This window comes from Eulemur rufifrons, chromosome 21 (assembly GCF_041146395.1).
Source record: "Eulemur rufifrons isolate Redbay chromosome 21, OSU_ERuf_1, whole genome shotgun sequence".
Classification (NCBI taxonomy): Eukaryota; Metazoa; Chordata; class Mammalia; order Primates; family Lemuridae; genus Eulemur; species Eulemur rufifrons.
Window position 1 is genome coordinate 1,611,923 of NC_091003.1, and position 24,022 is coordinate 1,635,944.

Sequence of the window (24,022 nt, forward strand, 5' to 3'; positions counted from 1 at the left end):
TAAAACTCTTAGATCTAATTCCCTGCCCAAGTTTCATCTAGAAAGGTAACAGTTAAAAAAATCTTACAAAAATCCCAAAGTTATAATTTTGAAAAGAAAAAACAGCTACATCTTGTCGTCTTCTGCAGGTCAGAGGTAGTAAAGACGGTTTGACAGTGACAGATTTGGTTCTCTGTGAATGCTCTGGCCAACAAGGAAAGCCAGTTTGTGGGCGTACTGGCAAGGAGCAGGAACTCGAATGACACCCTTTGGTGGAAGGAAAAAAAGGTTCTATTACTCTAAATCTAGCTTCTTAAAATCGCAAAACTCAGTATTAACTCTAAAAGCCTTTTAAACCATAGCAACTTCATTTTGAAAAGCGACTCTCACTGATGTGAATAAACATCAACAAATAAAGCTACTTACTGGCCAGTTATAATAGACATGACAGAGCTTGTAAGTCAGCCGCTGGATGTGGTCTGGCTTCAGGCCGCTGCTGTCGTAGATGACGTTATAGTGCGTGGGAGAAACGCTGCCACTCCTCACAGCCTGGCTCACGATGAAAAAATCATACCTGGAATTACAGAAACACGAACGTAAGCCTTGCCTTTTGAAAGCTGAAATTAAGATAATTCAGGTTCCTTCCAGTGAAAAGATCTTGTGCTCTGCTGTAACCTAATCTTTTCCTAGGACGTAATGTGCTTCCTTGAAGTCCAGAACATGTCATTCGTGAACCATTTGGGACTGCTTATGTGTAAAAGATGTTTGTAATAAAAACTACTAGACTTTAAATATTTGTCATGATGCCTCAGAGCAGAACCAAACATTTAATATGCTGCTAATTACTACGGCGCACCTAGCGAGTTCTTGTTTCTCCTCCACACCTGAAGGATGTGACTGAGCCGTCAGCAGAGACTCTTGAAATAGTACTTGTGGGGAAATGACTGAGTCTAGTTTCAGGGACCATTTTTCTCCCAACATGCTTTTACCGCAGAACCTTTTCCCCTCTTGCTTGTTCCAAGTTATTCAATAAAAATATAACTAATTTTAATCATTAAGGATTACCTTTAAATGGAAGGGAACATGAAAGAACCTAAATAGAACTAGTATTGGACCAAATGGAAGGACAAAAACCAAGCACAGCCATCCCTCAGCACTGCCAGGGGACTGGCTCCAGGACCGCTGCGGATACCAAAGTCCAGGATGCTCCAGTCTCTGACGTAAAGTGGGGCAGTGTCTGCATATGACCTGCACACCTCCTCCCACAGCCCTTACATCATCTCTAGATTACTTATAATACCTAACACAGTGTAAATTCTATGTAAATAGTTGTTTTACTTAATTGTTTAAGGAACAATGACAAGAAAAAAGCCTGTACATGTTTAGTACTGATGCAATTTTTTCCCAAATATTTTCAAGTATTGGTTGAATCCACTGTTGGGAAACCCACAGATACAGAGGGCTGACTGCAGTACACACACAAAAGAGTATAACATTAGATATTTTCTTAGCATGAATGAAACATCAATCCAGAGTTAACGTAATTTGACCTGATAAAGATATAAGGAGATTAACGCTGTAATTTATTATCTGTCAAAACTAACAAAATTAGAAGATCAGAATTGATCTACAACAGACTCTACAGTTATTTTTTAGAAGAATGAGGGGATCAGAAATGTTAAATGACTTCTCCAAAAAGAATGCAGAAATCACAGCAGAGCTAGCATCTAAACCCTAATTCCTAATTTAAGCACATATTATGCAAAGGGCTGGTAATTAAAAATGACTCTGGTATTCGTTAAAGTGGATTTCTCCAAGTGTTTGAATAGCATCAGCAGCAAGTTTTAAACAGCATCTAGGAAAAAGTATTTTTTCATATTTCATAATTCAACTTGCATTTTACCCAATTTGTTTAAGGCAGTTGTCTCCAGGTCAGCGTTACATCTGGACCTTGGTATTGGCGGTGGTGAGGTTAGAAAGCACCGGGAGTCATTCTGAATGGTTAAAAGGAATCCTGCAGAAATGAAGGGCTCTGTGAGCGCCTCGGCCTTGTTCTGTCTCCCTAGCCACTTTCCACCGATAGGTTAGGAACCCTTCCGAGCCAACGCCGTAACTAACATCTGTCCGAGACAAAGGCAGGAATCCAAGGTAATGTATTTCCAAATAAAAATTTCTAGCCACTGTCGGATAACAGCTTACTAGATGAAGCCAAGGTCTGTATTTTACTGTCATCTGTCCACGTAAATTTAGTATAGTCATGCCTCATGTACCCAAGGTTCATATGGGAAAAGTGCCCCATATATGAACTTTGCACCTAGTCTGACACTTTATCCATTGAAAGTTGTCTTCCTCACAAGGTTCTAGAACATATAAAAACAGAAGCATGCTAACTACTCACTCTCATGAGGTGAGCATGAAAAGACTGTCTGAGGAGTTGCCATCATGAACACGGCTCACTGCACTGCACACCTGCCCACACAAAAGGGTTTTTGAGGAACTCACTAAAAATGAACCAAGTGTCATGACTTTACTACTGAACCCTGCGTGCCACTGAGACCATGACCTTGTGCCCGCCGGTGCCCTGCAAGTCCCAGTTGTCTCTCTCATCCCCTCCCTGCAGAGTGTAGCTCCCGGCCACACACAGAAGCCGTCTTCTCATCTGCAGCTGTGTCTCAGATGGAACCTGCTGACCTTTGGATAACTAAGTGCATTACAGATCTAGACACTTTTACTAGAAAACAGCAATCTGTGAATGAGGTTCTATATGTAAAAAACATACAAGCAATCTACAGAGGCAGTTCTTAACCTCTCAATGTGTAGTTCATACCACAGAAAATAATCCTCTTTCACCAAAGAAAAACTGCACTCAGATCCTTCTGTTGACAGTTTGAGACACTAAGAATTCATGGGCCCTAGTAATAATGTTAGGTCAAATTAGTTGAAGAATTTAGTATTTATAAGAAACATAAGAACTAAAAAGTCAACATTAAAATTAGTATAGAGGCCATGCTCAAAACAAACAAACAAAAAAGAGAAAATAATTTTCATCGGTTCATACAGAACTTACCATTCTGGTCTGGTAACCTCTACATCAATAACTGTTCCAGGAAGTGGATTTTGAAGTCTTCCTCCAGACTGAGCAAAAAATCTGGCATTTACTCGTTTCTTCACCACAATTACCGTTAGTCTTGGGCTTAAAGAGGATGATGAAAGTAACCACATTCAGTCGGTCATATTTTCAGAGCACTTACACATTCAGACATTCATACACCTCATTTAAAAGGAACATCTCTTCGGGCACGTCATTCATCCAAGGCGTGGAGGAATGATCAGCATCTTCCTCTCAACAGCAGTGAGGACCAGGAATAAACGGGGGGAGGAAAAGCAAACGGCACAAACGTGCCCTGTGACACAAGGTCATGCAGATGGTTTATCCACAGACCAAATACATTACATACCTATCATGCCAAAGTGGTAAAGCCCATGTGTTTTCAAAATTCACAATTTAAAACACTCTTTAGTGGGCATTTTCTACTATGTGGAAAATACAATATTAACTCTAAATTCTTTGAAAGGTAAGTTGATTTGAGTAATCTCAAAGTCTAACCCAGTGCTTTTCAAAATCACCAGTTCACAATATATCAGGGGAGATATATATTTATATATAAAATACAAACACATTTTTTTGGGAGGAATAACTTGATTTTTGTGGTTAATATTTCACTGGAGTCTCAAAAGACATTTTGTGCGGACCCCAGAGCAGCCCCACCCCTCCCTGGCCGACCTGGGCAGCCCTGGAATCAGCCCTGTGTGGTCTGCTCGGGGACCTTCCACACCCTCTTCCACCCTCCTCTTAAAGGTGCAAGTCCCCCTGATACAGTCAGACCGGTGCACACACAGTCCGTTTAGGAATCTATGCATTAGCACAGGTAAGGCACTCAGAACAGCACTGGTGGGGAGTAAGCACTTGATCAATGTCACAAGTTACCAGCACCTCCACTTATCCAACCACAGCACTAGCTGCTTAAGAGCACAGGTGCGCTCGATTCCAAACACTGGGAGACAGAGCATCTACACCGAGTAGCGTAGACAGACCCAGTAATGTCTGACTCAGTGATTTTGCTGATGTTTTGCAGTGAAGATTAAGCAGGGTACATAGTTAGAGTGTGCTGCCTAGACCAACGGTCAAAAGGCCCAGAATGGGAACTTCTGTTCAATGATAAACATAATTCAGCTCCTTCATGGTAGTGGTAGCCAAATATAGAGGGGACAGGAAAGTGATTTTACTTAAACAGAGGACATTTTTAGAAATATCCTCTACTCATGTAGATCAACATTTCAACATTAAATGTTTAAAATCAACATTTCAATTTAAAAGCACACATTGTGCTTCTAAGGACAACTACAAATATTTAATCCAAGCTTTGCATTTCTTAAGTGAGGAACAATTCTCAGGTGTTTTACATACAATCTGAAGTTTTTTCTGGAAGAACTGTCTACCATTTATTGCTTACTGGATCCTGTGTGAAGTGCATTACACATGTTTCATTTATTCCTTTCAACACCTTAATTGTTTCCCCTATTCCACAAATGAAGGCAAATTGGGATCAAACCCTCAGTGATATTAAGACACATTGCTCGTGACCATGACTCTCTCCTGCCACCAGGTAACAGCACAACTCGCAATGTGAAGTCAACTTCATGCAACACTTACATGCTAGCCCAAGCAATCCATTTAGGGTCCCCTTCCCGGCCACAGTGTATTCCTATTAGCTCAAGGAGCCGGCAGGCGCACCCCACCAGCTGCACCAGGCTCACTACTGCACACGAGGATGACTGTTCACAGGCCTCACTCACTGGGGCAGAATCTCCTTTCCAGGAGCCATTTCTGCCAATCCTTCTGGGAATCAAACCCAAAGGACTCAAAGGACCAGAGATGCAGCCCCAGCAAGGCCAACAGTGTGTACTCCCAGTAGCCCAAAAATCCAGCTCAAGGGAGTAAGATGAACTTGCACTGCTACCTCTATTCTTCACTTCTTGAAAATTTCCTTCACTCTGGGCATGAGAAAAAGGCCACGAAGACTAGAAAGTGCTGAGTGCTCGGGCAGTGAGTGACAGGAAAGAAGCCTAAGAAAGCAGCCGTCCATCTTAGATTCCTCTGCTCCTGCCGCCACACCCCATCTCCCCATACTGACAGAAAATCTAAGAGAAACATATAATAAGGCTTACAAAAACCTCAAAACAACAAAAACACTATTTGAGAAAAACACAAGCACTAAGAGTTTTAAGGGGCTAGAAAAGAATATTAACCTTCCTTTTCAAAATATTAAAAAATGTATAGCCTTTTAATCTGAAACACAACTATTTCAAGAAAGATAAAAACACTCCTGGACTTGCTCTGAGAATTTAATGGCATAAAACCTCATTTTAAAACTGTCTGGGATACAGTTATTGCAGAGGGTCTTTTCAGACTTGGCCAGAGGACTCGGAAGCACCGTCCGGTTGGCTAGCTAGAGAGAGGCAGCCCGCGCTCGATGCTGACCCCACGCGCCACGTAAAATCAGACCACGCCCCAGCTATGGCCAATGGCTTTCAAAATCCCTAATCTCCATGATGATACAAAATGCTGACTGAAAAGGCCTGGCAAGAATAATCAGTATTTAAATACGCACATGCAAGCACACACAAACAAGCTTCCAAGATTTTCAAAATAATCTTAGAATCAAATCTGCAAATCTTTAATCTATTAATATTATGCACTTAGCCCTTGCTACAACATCCCTGATCTCAAATTGCTCACAGATCTGATAACGAGAAATGTAAAAGTGAAACAATGTATTTATTAGAACAGCTGTCTGGAAATGGCATGCATTCTACTGTCCCCTGGCCCTGGTGGTCATGCCTTTGGGAGCGCAGCGGAAGGCAAAAGCCACGACGGTTGACAAAGGACAGCACGTGCAGCACTCGGGTACAGACGGCACCGTGCTTGGGCGTCCACAGTATCTAAGAGGAGAAAGTAAAACCACCTCCTCCTATGCGACTAGACGCTTGCCAATCGCCTTCCTGAGGAAGTACATTAGGAGTCAAGTCTACAAGAAGTGACGCAAGTATTCAGTAAGTTAAGCCTATTTGCAATATTGACTCCAATAACCAATCCTGTGGCTGCCTATGCAGGTATGGAATCATCGTACACCTGCACGCCAAGGGTTCAGGTGAGAAAGGCGGCAGGCAGAGGACTGGCAATGGGGGTCTTAATGCCCTACTCCTTGAAGGAATGACACTACCCTAGCAGTCAACCCAGCCTCTTCCCTTGTGAAAAAACCCCTGACACAAACATTCCTCTGCCCCTTCCATTACTGCAAAAGCCCTGCTGTACACGGCAAGTTAGGTTCCCACTTACCTTTTTATCTTGTGACGCTAATTTGGAAGATAAAAAGGTGCAGCTTTAAAACCAGAAAATGCTTTATAATTTGCATGCTTACTTGTAACCCCTACCAACAGATTTCAGGCAATCCAAAAACTGTGGTACTTCGTAGTTAACCAGCGTTTTAAGCTGACCGTCTCCTACACCATCCCGATACACAAAAATTCGACTAGGCATGTATTCATTGCAGCTGTTCCAAGCCCTCAGAGCAGCTGAAAGAAAGCCAGAAAAGTTTTAAATGAATTCATGCTTACAACACAAATGGTGCGTTTTCCCCAAATTCTGGGCATATTTTTCAGTAACATAGCTCTTAGGACAATTTCTCGAAGACCCCAGTTTAGGGAGCAGAATGGAAGACCTTCAGGAGACGAACCTTGCAAGCAGACTTTGAGTCCGTCCACCAGCTCTTGTCCTCGATCTTGAAACACGCATCGCGAGAACCAGCTATTCGGAGAAAAGCACAACTAGGGTGATAATGCAATTCTCTACAAGTTTTTCCTTTCTGAATTAATCTGTATTTCACTCAGCAATGTGTCATCTTTGTAACTTCCTTTAAAGACATCTGCTAACATCTCCAAATACTTTATGAAACCTTAAATACATAGAAGTAGCAAGATACAGCAACCCTTGCTGTATCCCTTATCAATATCACAAACTAAGTTTTCTCTTATTAGAAATCAACAATATGATTCCATCTGCTGGAGAGAAAATAAAATGTAAACCATAATACCCAGAGATGCTGCCCAGCTTACACCCGAATACATACGGAGGTGCACTCACTGGAAGGCCCTTGGGAAACTACTCAACATACATTTCACTCTTCCCAAAGACGCAGACCTTGAACACACCCATTAGTAATGCTAACTAACACCCCTTTTCCATTTTCATTCATTCCTATTCTTAGCAATTCCCATAGTTCCAAGAAAATTATTGAAAAATAATTTTACTGTGTTGAAACACAAGTGACTGAGTAAACTCAAGTGGTTTTTCTACAGCAAAACTTGAAACTACATTTCAGTGGCCAATAAAAATGATTAAACAAAGAAGTTTTTAGAGATGGTCACATTGAATGAGATGTACCTTTTAATACAATATTTTAAAAATAAACTGAAATGTAGTTTGAATACTACAGAATTAAGGCCAAAGAAGGCGTAAGGTAGGTAATAATTACTTTTCTAAGTTTTTTGGTGGGCGCTATAGAGAAACCAGCAGGACAAAAATAAAGAATGACCCCCTCCGGCACCTCCGACCCCGCGCCAGCCCGAGCTGTGGTCCTCTGTGGCCTTCATCTCCCCGTCACCCGCAGCTGCCCAGCCTCACTCACCGGGTCATTCCTTCATTGATGCTGGCAACAAATCCTGCAATTGACCTCCGTCCAGCGGTGGTGTCGTGGTAGCAATCAATGCCAACTATCATCGCCAGCTTCAGCTGTAATAACAAATATTGTAGTTTTAGGTGCCACAGAGTACTAGCAACAGTTGAGGAGTAAATCCATTTTCTTAAGTATCAATTTTAAAAGCGTATCCACCAGTTAATTAAAACTCACAGGCATGTCCACCCTCCAGAGCTCGCCTCCCATCTTGCAGTTCATCTGCAAGGCGATCTTTGTAGCAATGGCCATGACTGTTTGCTGCTTGCCTAAGGTTCGGGCCACCACACACTGGCTTGGGGTAGGGCAATCTGTACATAAGTATTTTTTAATAGCATCGTATTTGTCCTTCCGATTACTTGACAACAGACAGACAACCTAAAAACAAACAAAATGCCCTCATTACAAAGAATTAGGGAACTGATGATTAAGTTCACGGGAGAGGACAGGGAACCAGGCGCAGCTGTGAGGTACGAATGCTGAGCACTGTCATTCCCTTTACTATTCATTTCTGCCATACAGCCAACTGGTGTGACAGTGAGAACTTCTAGACACTGCTCATTATATTCAACCAAATGACAAAAGCTCATAAAGGAAAGAAATCATGTTAAGCAAACTATGTCACTTGAAACTGAACACCATTTAAATTCCGGGAACTTAGTTAAATATGCTTTATGTGACCAGCCTGGACTAATTTAGAGATAGGGAACAGGGCAACACAAGTTAGTGATCATTGACAGGTGGACAAATACAAGATTTTCCGGTTTTAATTTATGATTCAGTTAGGAGCATAACTTTTAAACTTTAAAGCTCTGGTTTGAGACTCTGATCAAACTATAAACTTTCCTAGGAAGTCCATGGACAATTTTGGGGACAAAATAGAACGCCATGTGTGACGATACCATTTCACCTCAGAAGTGTCATGAAGGTTCACCGTTATTGCTGTTATTACCACCAAACTGTTTTCAGATGAGGAAATAAAGCCAGAAGCACTTGCCCAAGCCCACACAAACGGCTGAGCCAGGACATGAACCCAGGGATTTGACAGCAGAGTTTACACTCTTAATGACTATGCTACAGATTAAAACAAAAACAAACAAAAAACCATAAACTGGACCTAAAAACCTACAACTTCAGATTACAGATAAAAATCATCCACCCTAAGCGGCTGCCCTCATCTCCAGTGCCCGACCCTCCGCAGCCCCAGTGCCCACACACTGCACAGCGAGACTCCACCAACGGGAGTGCCTGCTCCTCGCCTTGTCCAAGGCGTCCCTCACTCGCCTGGGTGCAGGGGCAAAGGACACAACAGCGCACTCCAGGATAGAAGGTGAAAGAGCTTAGGAGAGTGGTTCCATCGCTATTCTCAAACTCTCGGTGCTGTGGACGCCCACTGAAGTCCACAGACTTTCCCGTTTCCTGTTTCCCAGGGCCGGCCCGCTCACTGAGACAGAGCTTACACCAGACGGTCCACGAAGTTTCTATTTAATTATACAGTTATACTTCTATGTGTGCTGAACAACTAAGAGCTAGTTTTTTCCAAATTTTCTAGAATAATTAAAGCCTTTGAGTCCGAATAAATTGAAGATGGCTTTGTTTTTCTTCAGCCTCCCATGCCTTTTGCAGAGCACAATAACAAGCTCCTAAGCACACAGCTAAAGCTAGCATTAGTTTAGCGACTTTATGTAAACAAAATGTAATTTGTAGCTAGTTTGGGAACCTAATTATAACATTTGGAAAATGAACTCAAAATTCCATGATTTACAAATGCCCCTTTGAAACATTTCATCACTGAAAACTGCCTATGTATCAATTAGCTACTTACTATCTGGGTATCTGATGTAACCTTTTGCTGTAAGACTCTTAAATAGGCTTCAGTTCTATCATCCACTTCAATCCTGGAATGGAAGTACATAATCCAACACTCAGGAAAAGCGATAAAAAATGTACCATGCATAAACATTTTCCTATATATTATAGTACATGAAACATTTCTGTATAAAATCAAACACCAACAATAGCCATTTAGGCAAAAGGCTGTTTCTAACACAAGCAATGACAATAGTTTAAGCACATATGTTTGTGATTTAGTCCTAAAAGATCTTTTCTCCCACCGATTCTTAGTTATTAAAATATAATTCTGTTTATTAGCATTATAGGGAACCATATCAAACGTTTAAACTAAGGTAATCTAGTTACTGTTTTAAGCAGCTCCATCACTTTTGAGTTCCCACACTCTCCAAATGACTACTGATCAATTTTCAGAGTAAAAATGAATTGATAAACTTACATTATTGCTTTTTTCATTTGTATGCCCATGGCTGGTGTAACTTTAAACAGATTTTGTATCAATGAATTGGCTGCTTCATAATTTCTTCGAGTATAGATCAATAGCCAGTTATCTAGTGGCTTAACGCTAATTAATGGTGCACCTCTTGTTTCTTTTGACCAATCTGCAAATTGTGGATTGTAATCAAACTAGAAGAAAGTTCAGAGACACTGTAAATTGCATTGTAAGTTCTCACTAATCAAGCCAAAAAGTCTTCAATAATTCTACATGGCATATTTTGGAACTTCGTGTACTACTTATACATTTGAATTAGAGTGACAGATAAAAATGTCTTCCACGGGAGAAAAAGATACAAAAATGTATCCAAAGGATGATGGCAATTTTATCTAAAATACATTGACAGCTACTACTTGAGTGCTTACTTGTACCAGGTACTTTCCCAAGTGCTTTAATTGCATTCTCCTTAATGTTTTCTAAAATCTTGTAAGGATAGCTGTTGTTTTCTTCATGATGAAGATACAAAAAAATAAGGCTTTGAAAGTTAAGCAACGTGACTGAGGTGTTCGATGCTAAAAGCAAGCTTCAAAACACATAAACGCAAGGCAGCAAGTGAACACAAACTCAAGGCACAGCACCCTTGAGCCAGTCTTCACAGAGGAGAAACCCAGTCTTCTGCGAGTCCCGCCCACTTCCCCCGACTGCTACTACAGGGATATATATTTTTATTATTTCTACAGGGGATAAGAAAAACAATTGCAATCAAAATATTAAGTTACACCATTAAATTGTTATTCTTAGAACATTTAGAAGGCGGGAAGGGGAGCTTTCTATAAATTATTTTTTATATCTTGGCACTTAGTGCTTCAATTATATAAAAAAAATTTTAGAATACTTGCTTTAACTTTTCTGAAGATTATTTATAAAAGGCATATTTTTTAATATATTATCTCTACAAAAAATGGTCCAGGCAAAAATGAAGCCAATCAAATTAGGAGTTCTCCATGTAAAAGATTACGTTAGTGGCAAAATATCAACCCAATCAGATAGTTAGAAGAATTCAACACCTTAAAGTAACTCAGGTTATTGAAAAAACATTAAGCCACCTTTTAGCTAAGTCTTACAGATCATTCTGAGGACCAAGCTACAGGCTCCAGAGTCGCTAGCGCTTCCCCATTTTCTCTTCCTGGAGCACACCCACTTCTGAAGTCCTGGGCTGCTCTGGCGAGTTGACAGAGGCAAGTGGAGAAGAGAAAGGTGAGGAAAGGACCAATGTGGCACAGAAGCAGGTTATTCCTACTTGCTTTATTGTGATCTGACCCAAATCTCACTTGATTGACAACTTTAAAAACTGCCTTACTGTTTTTCCACCTTGGTGAATCTTTTCTGCTTGCAAAATTCTTCCTGAGAAGGACAGTAAGTTGGAGTCAAAGCTCAAACCCCAGTCTCGAAGCTCCCTTTGAACATTATCATCTCTGTAAATTTAACATATTTACATGCCACTAAACTTAAAAGAAACACAGCAAAAGCTAATAGATATATGCAAATAGAGATCCACTCCAACTTACAATTAATTTCAACGTTTCTCTCAGGATTGAGATCCTGGTGAGAATGCTGGAGACACTTAAGTACAATCTGTTTTGCTCTCATCACCTCTACGCTTCTCCTCAAGGAATTCTTTAATTTACACTTCTGATGCCCAAACTATCTCCCCCTCAAAGTAAACCCGTGACATAGCAAAGACAAAGTAGGTTTATCCAAAAACACTGCACTCTTCTGTTCTGTTACCTGTTTCTAATAGAAGAATTAGAAAGGCCACAGGCTACAAAGTTTAACTTTATTATTTCCTGAAGAACGTGAAGTAGCCTCACTTAGAAACATGAAGAACAAGCCCACCCCAAACACTGCAAATACTAAAGGAGAAAGTTACTTTCTGTCACTCCCCCTAGAAGGAAGTCACCCCCCAAAACCCACATAAAATACTAAACAAAAAACTGAAACATGTCCTAGTGAAATAGATGACTTACTTATGAATGTAATCAATGAGTCTTCCTACTTCACGTTGCCGTTGTTCCGGAGTTAGTCTTGTATGCACAGCTAGGTCTTTCATCACATTAAAATCATTACGCATTTTATCAGTTAGACCTTTAAATAAAATATATTTATATTCAGGCATACGGTTAAGGAAATAACGATCAGGTCTAAATAATACATGGAGTGTAGGGTGGTGATGTGTGAAAGAAGACAATTCCAAGGAGATGAAGCAGCTTTGATAAAAGGGCTTTTGGAGGGGGAATTGAGACAGCGGAGAGTCAAGGAACGTTGAAGGACTTCTAGAGAAGAATGGGTAAATAATCTACCGTTTTCCTTCCAAGTAAACAGAAGTCAACAGTACCTGTGAGGTAGCAGAGCTCAGGAATGAGCATTGCCGGCCCCGGCAACGTGCCCCCAGGGCCCCTCCTCCTCTTGGGCTGGCTGACCAAGACCGGCTGCTTCAGGTCGGTGATCTCTTGGTTATATTGCTGCTCACAAGAGGAAAGCGTCACTGTTCATACCAAATGCCTTGAGCAACACATTTCAGTGGGCAAAAAGGTTTTTTGTGTGTTTTAAATAAAGAATTGATGCCAATAGCAAGGCTGCTAACAGCTCCCAAATAAAGTTTAAAAAATGCATTTTTCAGTCTTCCTAAAACAGGTTGTGATTTATATGCTTTACTGAGCAGCTCATCTTTTTTCCTAAAAGCTTAGATCATCGAGGACAGTGAGGTTCTGAGTCCTGACTTTCAGTCACAGTTCTATTTGCTTCATTTTTTGACATTTTGGTTTAGAAATAGTAGTCTGTGTGACTTGAGTCTTCACCACAGCATAATTCCTCTAAAACCACATGTAGTGAGAACTTACATGTTCTCACTAAAAGCCATCTCATGATAAGCATAAACAGGGGAAGGGAAAAGGTTTCTATGCTACAGAATATTTTTAATCAGGAAAGTTCTTATAAAATCTCTGTATTTTCAAGAAGCCAAATTTCAATTAAGCAGTATTAAGATTCCCCATACGGAATCACTGCCCAAAATATGCTTTTACAATTTGTGAAGTGACAAAACATAGTGACAGTGGTGACTCAACGTCCTTACAAGAATGAGCTCCCTGGCCTCCAGCTCAGCTCTGCAATTCTAGAACCATGACAAACTTCAGATGAGTTATCCTCACTAGAGCTTCTGGCCCTGTGTCTTGAAGACCCTCTCTTCCCTACCTTCTCCTGTGTCTTGCTGACAGCAGATCTTTTGAACACTCTAATTCACATAAGGATTTTTATTTAATAAAATCACACATCTCCACTGAGCATACGACAGGAACCTCACTCACTGTGGCCATTTCCATAGTCTCAGTCCCTCATCAATGGACTAGGGTGGTGGCCCCCAACCTTTCTGACACCAGGGACTGGTTTCATGGAAGACAATTTTTCCACGGCCCAGGGGTGGGGGTGCTGCGGAGCTCAGGCAGTGACGTGCAGCCTGTTTCCCAACAGGCCACAGCCCGGGGGCTTGGAGACAGCAAGACTAAGGGGTACCTGCCTATTTCTTGTTCCCATCCCATGACAAGGTGCTGGCCACCTATTACAACCCTTGTGAATTAAGAAACCACAAATTCTAGCCTGTCCTCGACTTCCTCTCCATCCAGGAAAACAGTTAATTTCCTTATCTCAAATGAGAAAATTTCAAGTAGAACACTCTTATCTGACCGCCGCTTTATGTGGCTATACTACTTATTTTATCACGCTATTTTCTTTATTGGGGTCTGGCAACAGTTCCCCCCTCACAGCACACCACTTACTTGGGGCACATGTGGCAGGCATTTGGGAAGTGTTCCTATTCTCACCCCTTTCAGCCAAAGGCCTTAAGTGTACAATAGTTCCCGACACAGAACTTGGGGAATCCTTCCTGTCTATACTCTTAGGGCCTAAACAAAAAGCTTGTCAATTCTTTTTTAACTTTTTCTCTACATCTAAGAAACAGCACTCTAATTTCTATTTGACATTATTGTTAAACTTTTTTAAAACCTACTGACTGTGATCTTCCCTTCCAAAGGCCCTTCTCTCTTGCTGAATGGTGTCTAGGTATTATCTTCCATCCCAAACCACCACTTGCTACTAAAGCTGCATTTCTACTAGGAAGTCCCAAGAATGCCTTGTTTTAAATATCTCAACCCAACCCCCTTCCCTTACTATTTCTACTCAAGACACCGGATTATCCCTGGCCATGACAGAGTCTTCCCTTCAGAAAGCACCTGAGCTGAGAGCTGAAGCACAAGGGTAAGACCCCAGCTTGCAGAGTGCCGGCAAGGACGGCGGCCTGGGAAAGAGCCCGTGGCTGGTAAGGAGGTCAGGGTGGGGCACAAGCCACGAGGATAAAGCAGCAGCAGGGGCTGCTTCATTCAGGGTTTCACTGGATGAAGACCAACATGCTTAGCCAGATGCAGGCGCGATGAACGGGAAGTCACCTAATTCCTTTGGGTAGAAGAATAACATCAGATTTCTATGAGTTTGAAATGGATCAGAAAGCAGAACAAACGAATACTAAGAGACTAGTTGAATGAATTAGAAAAACGAGGTCCAGAAAGACAATAGTTACTTGGAAAAGGAAAAAAATGAAAGTATTTCAGATAACAAGGTAGAGTGCTAGTATTTGACAAGCAATGAATTACAGAAGACAACAGAGAAGCCACGGAGGTCGGTCTGAGGTTTCAATTCTCCATCACTTACTTGTTTATTCAAATACCTGAGTGCCTACTTAAGCACTGGGGAGGACATAAACTACAAAATCTCCACTTCTGTGGAAGTTATTTTCCCTGCATTGATCAAGAACGCTGAATGGGGCCAGCTTGGGGGAATATAATCCATTCAGTGTTGGCAGCATGTGAGGTTATCTTTGAGACATCCAAATACTTAGAACCACCAGGAGTTGAGCTTAGACACGTCTGGACTGGAGCTAGAAATGTGAGAATTATTAACGTATCATCTGCTGGAAGCTTGGGCACAGCCAAGACTGGAGATCACCTAGGGCCTAAACACGCAGTAGCAGGGGCCTGGGGCAGAGCTGGTAAGGGAAAAAAAAAAAAGCAACTTACAGAAGAATGAGCTGGCAGGTGATGGTCAACACAGTCAGGGAAGGGGAGGATTTTCCCTGACCTTGCTTCAGGTTTAAATCACCATTTTCCACTGATGCTTCCTTTAGATTTGCTGCTGACATATACCAACTCCTCATCCCCAACTCATCCCCAAGAGTGATTATTAAACACAGAAAATGCCACAACCCATTTCTCACAGTAACCTCTGACACCCAGAAGCATCTAGGTTAGGCATGGTTGGAATCCTCAAGGAGTAAAGAGGTTGCAAACAGTGGGAGGAAAATCAAGCTGAGATGACCCCTGGCTTGTTGTCATTTTGCCAAGAGTAAGATCAGCCCTTCGTGCAACTTCTCAGAGAACCCCCCCTCGGTGGCAGACTCTGAGGCATTCGGTCACGGCAGAGCAGCAGCACAAAGGCTACTAGTAAATGCATATTTTCCACACACTATATAAATATGCAAGAGCTCATTTATCCAGATTTTTAGAAATAGGATATATCCTACTAACAGTGGAAAATAAGTGATGAGTTTTAGCACTTCAGAGGTAAGTTTTACTATTTTAATTGATACTGTTTTCTAGAAATAATTTTCTTGTACCTTTAACAGCACATCAAATGGAATGTGACCTTCTGAGAATGTGACCTTCTAAATCCCTGAGGATTTAGGGGCCAGATCTGCTCATCTCTGAATACTAAAACAATGTTACCATGCATTTCTATATAAACACTTTATTTTCTTCTAGTCAGTAGTTGTTCTTGCTGCTATTTGCCTCCGGGGATTTTTTCAATTTGGCAATTACTGTGACAAAAACTAGAATCTTTATAAAACTGTCTTTGATGATCACCCAACAAACTGATCTAGCCTGTATGAACTAAACAAGCCTATCCAAATTTTGCCAATATGTAAATCAAAGGAGTTAATTCACAGGCAATAGATTTAACACAACCGATATTGAGGTTCAAACCACCCCTCCAAGTGAAGACAAGAAAATGTTGATTATACAATGAGAGATAATATGGTAAGCTGATAACTCATATTCCCAACTGTTATTGGACCTACTTGTCCTCCACAAGCTTCAATTCAAAGCTTTCATTCTACCAGAAAAGGGAACCAGGAAAGGGGACCTGTCATTATGTGAACTGTACCAAGTAAAAGGAGGCATTTTAATAATCTGACAAGTTAAAATGAATTATGCTGCGAATGCCCTAAAAAACACATTTATATACAGCTTTAAAAACAATTTGTTCCAAATGTGCACACAAGTGTTACAAAACTGTGAGGCTATTGCAGATTTCCACTGAGATCTAAATACCTCAGACGAAGAGGCTAACGCGGGTGCTGGAGCCTCACCTTCCTGTAGTACTCCAAGAAGCTGACTTCAGTGCCGTCAGCTTTCTTAAAGGTGCTCTTTGGGTTCTGGTCCCAGTCGATGTCGTCCACTCTGTATGTCTTATTGTTATACCTGTGGGATGGCTGAGATTTGACTGCATTTGATGGCATGCAGAGAGATGATATCAAAAACAGACTAGACAGCATGTATCCTCTAAAATTTACAATCACCTGGCTATATACAATGTTATGGAAAGAAAAGGGGAAAGGATTTCCTATAGACTATGCCAGATGGGTGGGGTAATGACTAAACTGCTATCAGAAAATAATTATAAAGGATAACAATCATTAGATATTTGTTCTGGCCAAATGAATTATGTTCCCAAAACTTTGATCTTGGGAAAGGTGACAAATATCCCTCCTCCTTTTCTGTGCTATTCCCACCACTCAACTTTAAACTCTATTTTCTTTCTAACATCGTAGGCTAGAAAGCTACAATATTTTACAACTTGAAAAAAGATTTGGCATTTTAAAAAAGCAGTCTTACTTGGTAAGAACAATTAAACCTATTAGTTCTTTAGAAACTTGTTCTTGAAATTTAGGGTCTTCAGTTTGATGATAAAAGTTTAACATGAAATCTAGAACAGTCTCACTTCGCAGGACTTTATGACTAACATCAGTGCAAAGCATGATGTTGTTTTCATACTGAAGAATGGAAGTAGTGAAGCCAGGCCAAATCACCAACCTGTCAAATAAAATGCAAGTCATGAAGTAACCTCTGTAAATATCCAAAAGTGTTTTTGTACATATTTATGTTTTTCACCTTTATTAACTGGATCCAAAGTACAAAGTTTTTGAATGAGTTAATCTCCTTATTTCTAGATTTTACATAGTTCCAGATAAAGATTTGTCTTTTCTAGGGCTTCAATGTATTATAATAAGTTCCATTTTATATAAATACACTAACTTTATTAAACTATTTGCTACACTGGCCTAAGAATTGAAAAAGCTGCCAATCTAATGAAAGCACCGACAATTATTATAAGAAACCTAAACCACTTAGGCTGCAATCTTGACACACCACATTAACTGATGAATTTTATTACCTAAGAGCAAAATACAAACTTATTAATAGCATTGGACAACTATATATGCTTTCTCAATGACAGATAAATTATGTGATTTTTTTTAAATCCAAGCTTTCTGGAATGTCTCACTATTATTCAAGCCAAGTTAAATGTTCATTTAATGTGATGGGTACCATTCACAGTCACAGTAGCAAATTTGATCATTTCAAATTGGAGTATCATTTTCAAAGTTTGTGATTAAGCCTAAGGAATATGAAACTTTCCACTTCATACAAACCTGTGATTTGGAATATCAATTGGGTCACTTGGGTTGTAATAATTCCGTCCAATTTGTTGCAAATTCATGATTTTCAAAAGCCTAGAAATGGAAAGGTCAGAATAGTTAGGAAAGTGAATACTGGTAAGTATCTCTAATACTGCAATCAGAATGGCATGCTGTTTAGAGTAAGGGTTGGCAAACTAAGGTCCTTGGTCAGGCCAAATCCAGCTTACCTGCTGGTTGCTTTATGGCCTATGAGCTAACAATGGTTTTCAAATTTCTTAAAGGTTAGAAAAAAATCAAAAGATTATTTCATGATACATGATTTATAAGCAATTAAAATTCTGGTGTCCATCACTAGTTGGACTGGAGCACAGCCAGGACTGCTCATTTACGTGTTGTCCACGCTGCTTTCACAGCACAGCAGCAGAGCTCAATAGCTGCAGCTGAGACCACATGGCTTGAAGAGCCTGAAATGTTTACTGTCAGGCCCTTTGCAAAGAAAAGTTTGCCAACCTCTCATTTGGAGAAAAATAAATCTACCAGTTACAATAACATAAAACGAGCATCTATCAAAATGAATTGTCCTATCATCAGTGACAGTTATCTTATAACCAACTTAAAAAGGTAAATTACAAACCCAAGTACTATACTCCATAATAGTCATGCAAATTTCAGCCTCCTCTAGACTGTTTCTCATCCCTCTGCAAAAAAAATCTTTGCAGAGAACATGTCTTGACTTGGGATTTGGAAAACGTATATATGTTGCAAGTGAAGGATCAAGCACGCAGTATGTCTCCCGTGGGGGACAAGTAACCTCAACAGCCCTAACTCTGACCCCTCTTTCGGATCAAGCACCCACTGTGGGGAGGAGGAACATACAGTCAGCAACAAGCTCCTGAGCATACCGTGTTCTTAGCACAAGCACAGACAGCTGTGGGAAAGATCTGGAGTCAACATGAACAGGGAAGCTAAAGACAGAATGCTTGCTTAAAGCAGGTCCATGAATGCTACATCAGTAAACCACACCTTAAATGACTATTACAGTACAGAGAAACCAAACGCTGCAGAATCTAGGTAACAAAGTGTACAGGTAATTAAACTTTCAGTTCTTCCAACTTTTGCTTTAAATTTTTCTTAATAAAATGCTGAAAACAAAACACTAACATACCTCCTGAAAATAATATTATAGAACTGCAAACAAGTTGGCGACGTGGGTGGAAGTTCGTTTGTTAAAGTGATCGTTATCCTCACGTGCTCTCCATTGCGGGTCTGGCTAAAAACTTCCGTAACCTAAAGCCAGAGAGGTGGAAAACCAAACTTTTAATTCTTAAAGGAAAACTAAGCCCAATCATATCATGCCTATTTAACAAAGCAACACTGAAAAGTACATAAAAATTTTAAATGGAATTTTTAAAAAATGGCTATGAGAAAAGAGTGGCTAAGAGTCTGCATTACGATTCAATTGTAATCAGTAAGTTACTCAGGTTGATTTCAGAAAGATAAAATAATGCCAAGGTGCCCTTTGGGTTTATGACCAGTCTTATCAGACAGAAGACCCCTGGGGTCTCTCTAAAAGCCATCCGACCTACCCTGTATTGTGGCAGTTCTGCTTTGAAGTGGAAATCCCCCATCTCCCTCTCCCCATCCAGACATTTGAAATAACCTTGTGCTGTAGTCTTTTAGGTAAAAATAATATTGTTCCATCAAAAGCATGACACCTTCCAATTAGATCTTCATGTTGAAAAAGAAGAGCTGAACGGAGTCTTCTGGCTTCCATCAGTGGGTTATAGTCAATGTGGTACTGATACAAGGCCCACTGGGGACGCGATGTCAGCCGGAAATGGTTAGTGCTTAACCTCACTATAATGCCTGAAGAACCTGAAAAGTCAGTCACAGTCAATCAATAAAATAGCAAGTTCATTCTGCCTTGAAATCTTTCCTACCAGGACAAGGCAGACACAGTTCTGTAAACACAAAGCTAAGTGCAGCAGACAACATCAAAGTTCTCCAGCGTCTGACTTTGGGGACCACTGGCCTGTCTATTAAGCTGAATTCCTAAAGAATCATACATTTAGAAATAAATCCTCCTTAGAATAAGTAATTTACAAGCAACCAACCAAATATCTTCATGGCAAAGAGTTTTAAAAGAAAAATGATCTATAGAATATTTAATGAGACATTTCAAAATATGCAGTTAAAGACATCTATAGGCTGGGCACTCACACCTGTAATCCCAGCACTTTGGGAAGCCAAGGTAAGAGGATCACCTGAGCACAGGACCAGCCTGGGCCACAGAGCGAGACCCCTTCTCAACAAAAGATAAAAATTAGCTAGGTGTGGTGGGAGGTACCTGTAGTCCCACATACTTGGGAGGATGAGGTGGGAGGATTGCTTGAGCCCAGGAGTTGGAGGTTGCAGTGAGCTGTGATCACACCACTGCACTCCAGCCTGGGCAACAGAGCAACACTCTGTCTCTTAAAACAAAACACTTAAAACCTATTTCATCAAAGCCAAAAGAGAAAGGAAAATGGAAAAGCCATGCAAGATCCTTGACTAAATGTGTTTTTTCTTCCTAGTAATGCATCATACAAATAAACACATAAAATAAAGCACCTCAATTCAGTGTCCTGTGTACTTGAGAAATAATCTCATGAAACTGTATTCATAATTAACCTACCTGTTTTTGACTCTTTAACATGGTCTAGGTTCTGTCTTGTATTCACACCAAGATCATGAAAATCTCTACGACGACCTCCTCTCTCTGCTAATGATAACTCCTGAAATCCAGCAGATATCTGGAGTTCTTAAAAAAAAAAAAAAGAAAAGAAAAGAAAATTATACACCTGGGCAATACAAAACATAAATAACAGTATTAATTCCCATAGTGCTACTATATGTAGCCCAAAGAACATTGAGCTATGAAAGATAAGGCACGGCAATCCTATCAAAACGTTTGAGGGTGTATCTGCCAAACAGGAGAATGGTTTCCTAGTTATAACTTAACTCATAAAGTCTTTATCATGACCCTAGGCAAACAGTTACTCCCTTTCAAGAGATATACATCTTTAAAAGATCAGGACAATTAGACTGTAATGCAAGAACTCAGGACCATGTGTTTATTGATCAAGAAATTATTTTTCTGTAAGTCTGATAACCATCTAGGGGCCTTGACGTATTTTCCACAATCTGTCATAAAAGCTTGTTTGGAGTTTTTCCCTGAAAAGTTCTAATTTGTCTTAAAAAAAAATTCAGTTCTGGATGCAAAAACCCAATTATTAGTTTCTGAATATAAACAGTGATGAAATCTGTTTCCCTTTCTACACACAGGACTGCTTATAGTACTGTTATAGTACATTTAGCCAAAGCTAATCCTACACACACGCACAAACTCATTGTGCTCTCTTCACCTTGTGACTTGGCTGTTGCTCCTACTGTTCCTCCTCTCTGTCGTCCACGGCCAACTAACTCCCCCTCTGCCGGTGGCTGCTGAGGTCTAGGCTGAATATAACCAGGTTGCTGACTCTGCAGTTACATGCAAATAAATAATGCCATTCTTTTTATGCCAAGAAGTCATATTCAACCAACACCAATCTAAGTTAGCAATCAAATATTTTTAAAAAGAAATTTCTTGGAGAGAAGAGTCACCAAATAAGGTCAAGAATCCACTTCTAACATTCTCAGGAAATAGAACATGATCTCACTCGCTCACTTCCTATCTCCTCCACAGGACTGTTTTTAATTTACTTTCCACAGCCTAAGCTGATAAAGGTTCAAAGACATTTTCCACAGTTAGAGGAGGCACAGCACTCACGGCAGCGGCACCCACGTGTTGCACCGTCTCCTGACCCCTGGCCCTTCCTCTGGCTCTTGCTCTGGCTCTCCCGGTCATTTTTTTTCACTAGAGAGGAAACAATCATGAAAACAATACTCAATGTACACAATCACATGTGACCATTTCTACAATGTTACATTTAAACTTGAGATTCTAAAATAAACTTCCAGGCAATTATGTACCTTTTTAATCTTTCCTGACACAGTTTAACGCAACCATTCCTACGTTCAACACACTTAAGGGCTTACTGCGGACTGGGCACTGTGCTAGCGCTAAAGGGGAAAACTTATTTTAATATGAGATTTAGGTTTTCAATTGATTTACTATAAACAGACATAGAAGGAACAGAGTGCTAACAGAATCAAGATGCCGGTGACTGGTTCATTCTTTCCCACTTGGAGATTTTATGTATTTGCACAGACACGTGTGTGTACATATATAACTGACCATGAAACAGGGCACTGTGGCAATTTTCCCAACACGCCTCTGCTACATACATACGGTGTCCTCCTGGATCTTCCCACAGTTCCACGTGCAGCTTAAACTGAACACACCAAACTAATACTATCTCTTCTACCTCATCATTCACGTCCTGTAATTTCATTCTTGGTGAGGGGCACCACCATCTACTTTGTCTCTAAAGAAAAACGGAAGAGTCATTGATCTTTATCTAAGCTACTGCCTGCACGTCTGCTGTGAGTCCCTCCATTTCTTCAAGTGCCTGCAGGTGGCCAGGATGGGCACGAGGCATTAACGCCCACCCACCCCGCCATGGAGAGAAAACAGGGCCATCAGATCATTCAGGGCAGAGGCCTCAGAGCTCAGCTGCCTGAACCCAATTCCTTCACATTTCACACAAGTTAACTTTGAGCAAACCACACAACCTGTGACTCCTGTCTACGTTCGCAAAACGGTTAGAATAACCTGCTGCACAGGTCAATTGTGGGAACCAATGAAAACACACAGTGCGTCAGAAGCACCTGGCACCTAGTGAGCACTCAGCAAATATTAGCCCCGATGGAAAAGGCAAATAAAATTATAACTATAAATTTTAAAAAGCATAATGATAGAAACAAGCAGAATGTTCTTACTAGAAAGTAAGCAGGAACTAATTTACATGCTAAAAGAGGGCCGTCTCTAATAACATTTAAACCGAGACGTAAAAGAGGTAGGGACTGGCAGGCAGGTGGTACCGGTCTTCCAGACGGGATGTCACAACCACCATGCAGACATGCTGAGAGCTGGTGACGGACACAGGACTGGAAGATGCCCAGCGTGGCTGAGCACAATGAACCAACAGCTGAGGACCTCTAACCCGGGCAGGGGTCAGACCGCACAGGGCCTCGCAGACACAGGCAGGGCTTGGACTGGGTGTTCAACGCGTGAGAAACCGCTCAAGGTGCCGACAGGGGCAGGGTATGACATGGTTTACATTTACCAGCACTCTGCTCTAAGTCACGTTACCATCTTTTTTGAGTTCTCACAGCTTCTAAAATTCTTTACTCCGTGATCATCTTCCTAAAAAGACAAATCTAATGACATTCTCCAGTTTTAAAGACCTCTTTGGCTATTTTCCACTGTGTTCCACAGGACTCAAAGCAAACACTCGCCAGGTAAGACCCTTTACAATGTGACTCTAAGTCAGCAATCTCCAAGGTAGGTTACACGGGAGAATGTAACGAGGCGCCAGCACGTTACAGCTCGTTTTACCGTCATTTCACGCTACTTTGTATTTACTTTGTGCGCATGGCGAGGATGGCTGCACCTCATCCTCACCTTACACACCGCACATACTGGCGCATACGCGCGAGGCTCTGGCTGCCGACACACAACACCGAGTCTGGAAGCCTCCGCGTGCGACTCCGGCAAACCCTGCTCGTGTCCGGGCGCCACACAACCGGCTCCATGATTCCGCCTTTGCTGAAGAAGAGCCCCGGCCTCCTCCATCAACCAGAAGGGCCCAGTTTACCTCCCTGCGTGCTGCTCACAGAGCCTCGTTTCCACCTGTTGCAGCAGGTGCTCTCTCTTCCCTCCCGGACACCTGCTCAACGGCTCCCCCACCTAGGCCGCTCCCCGCAGCCCCGTCCCGCGCACCCGTCCCGGCGCCTGCGCCCTGGAGATGAGGCCCAAGGACAGTAACAAGCTGCCATCTCCGCCAGGAAACCCGCTCGCGGCGGCGGGTCTCGGTGCGTGGCCCGACCGCAGCACCTGGAACTCGTTGCAAACGCAAATTACGGGCGGGGGCTGCTCCCTGCCCCACCGCGCGAGACCCGGGTGCTAACCAGGCCTCCAGGTGCCCGCGATGACGGCCGCGCAGCCGTCCCCTT

General features: G+C 41.4%; 1 protein-coding gene across 1 annotated transcript; it reads right to left on the reverse strand.

Annotated features, from left to right (window-relative positions):
- Positions 1–129: 129 nt before the first annotated feature.
- Positions 130–21,752, reverse strand: PIWIL1 (piwi like RNA-mediated gene silencing 1). Its single transcript, XM_069497311.1, has 20 exons — positions 21,675–21,752; positions 21,271–21,385; positions 20,541–20,666; positions 19,527–19,741; positions 19,032–19,153; positions 17,879–17,959; positions 17,061–17,258; positions 16,535–16,646; positions 12,455–12,581; positions 12,087–12,204; positions 11,420–11,534; positions 10,063–10,250; positions 9,598–9,670; positions 7,950–8,150; positions 7,728–7,831; positions 6,777–6,847; positions 6,462–6,615; positions 3,047–3,172; positions 406–553; positions 130–246 (listed from the first exon to the last, which is right to left on the reverse strand). Exons 1-20 carry the CDS (start codon positions 21,750–21,752, stop codon positions 130–132), a joined length of 2,589 nt encoding a protein of 862 aa, XP_069353412.1.
- Between the last annotated feature and the right edge of the window lie 2,270 nt (positions 21,753–24,022).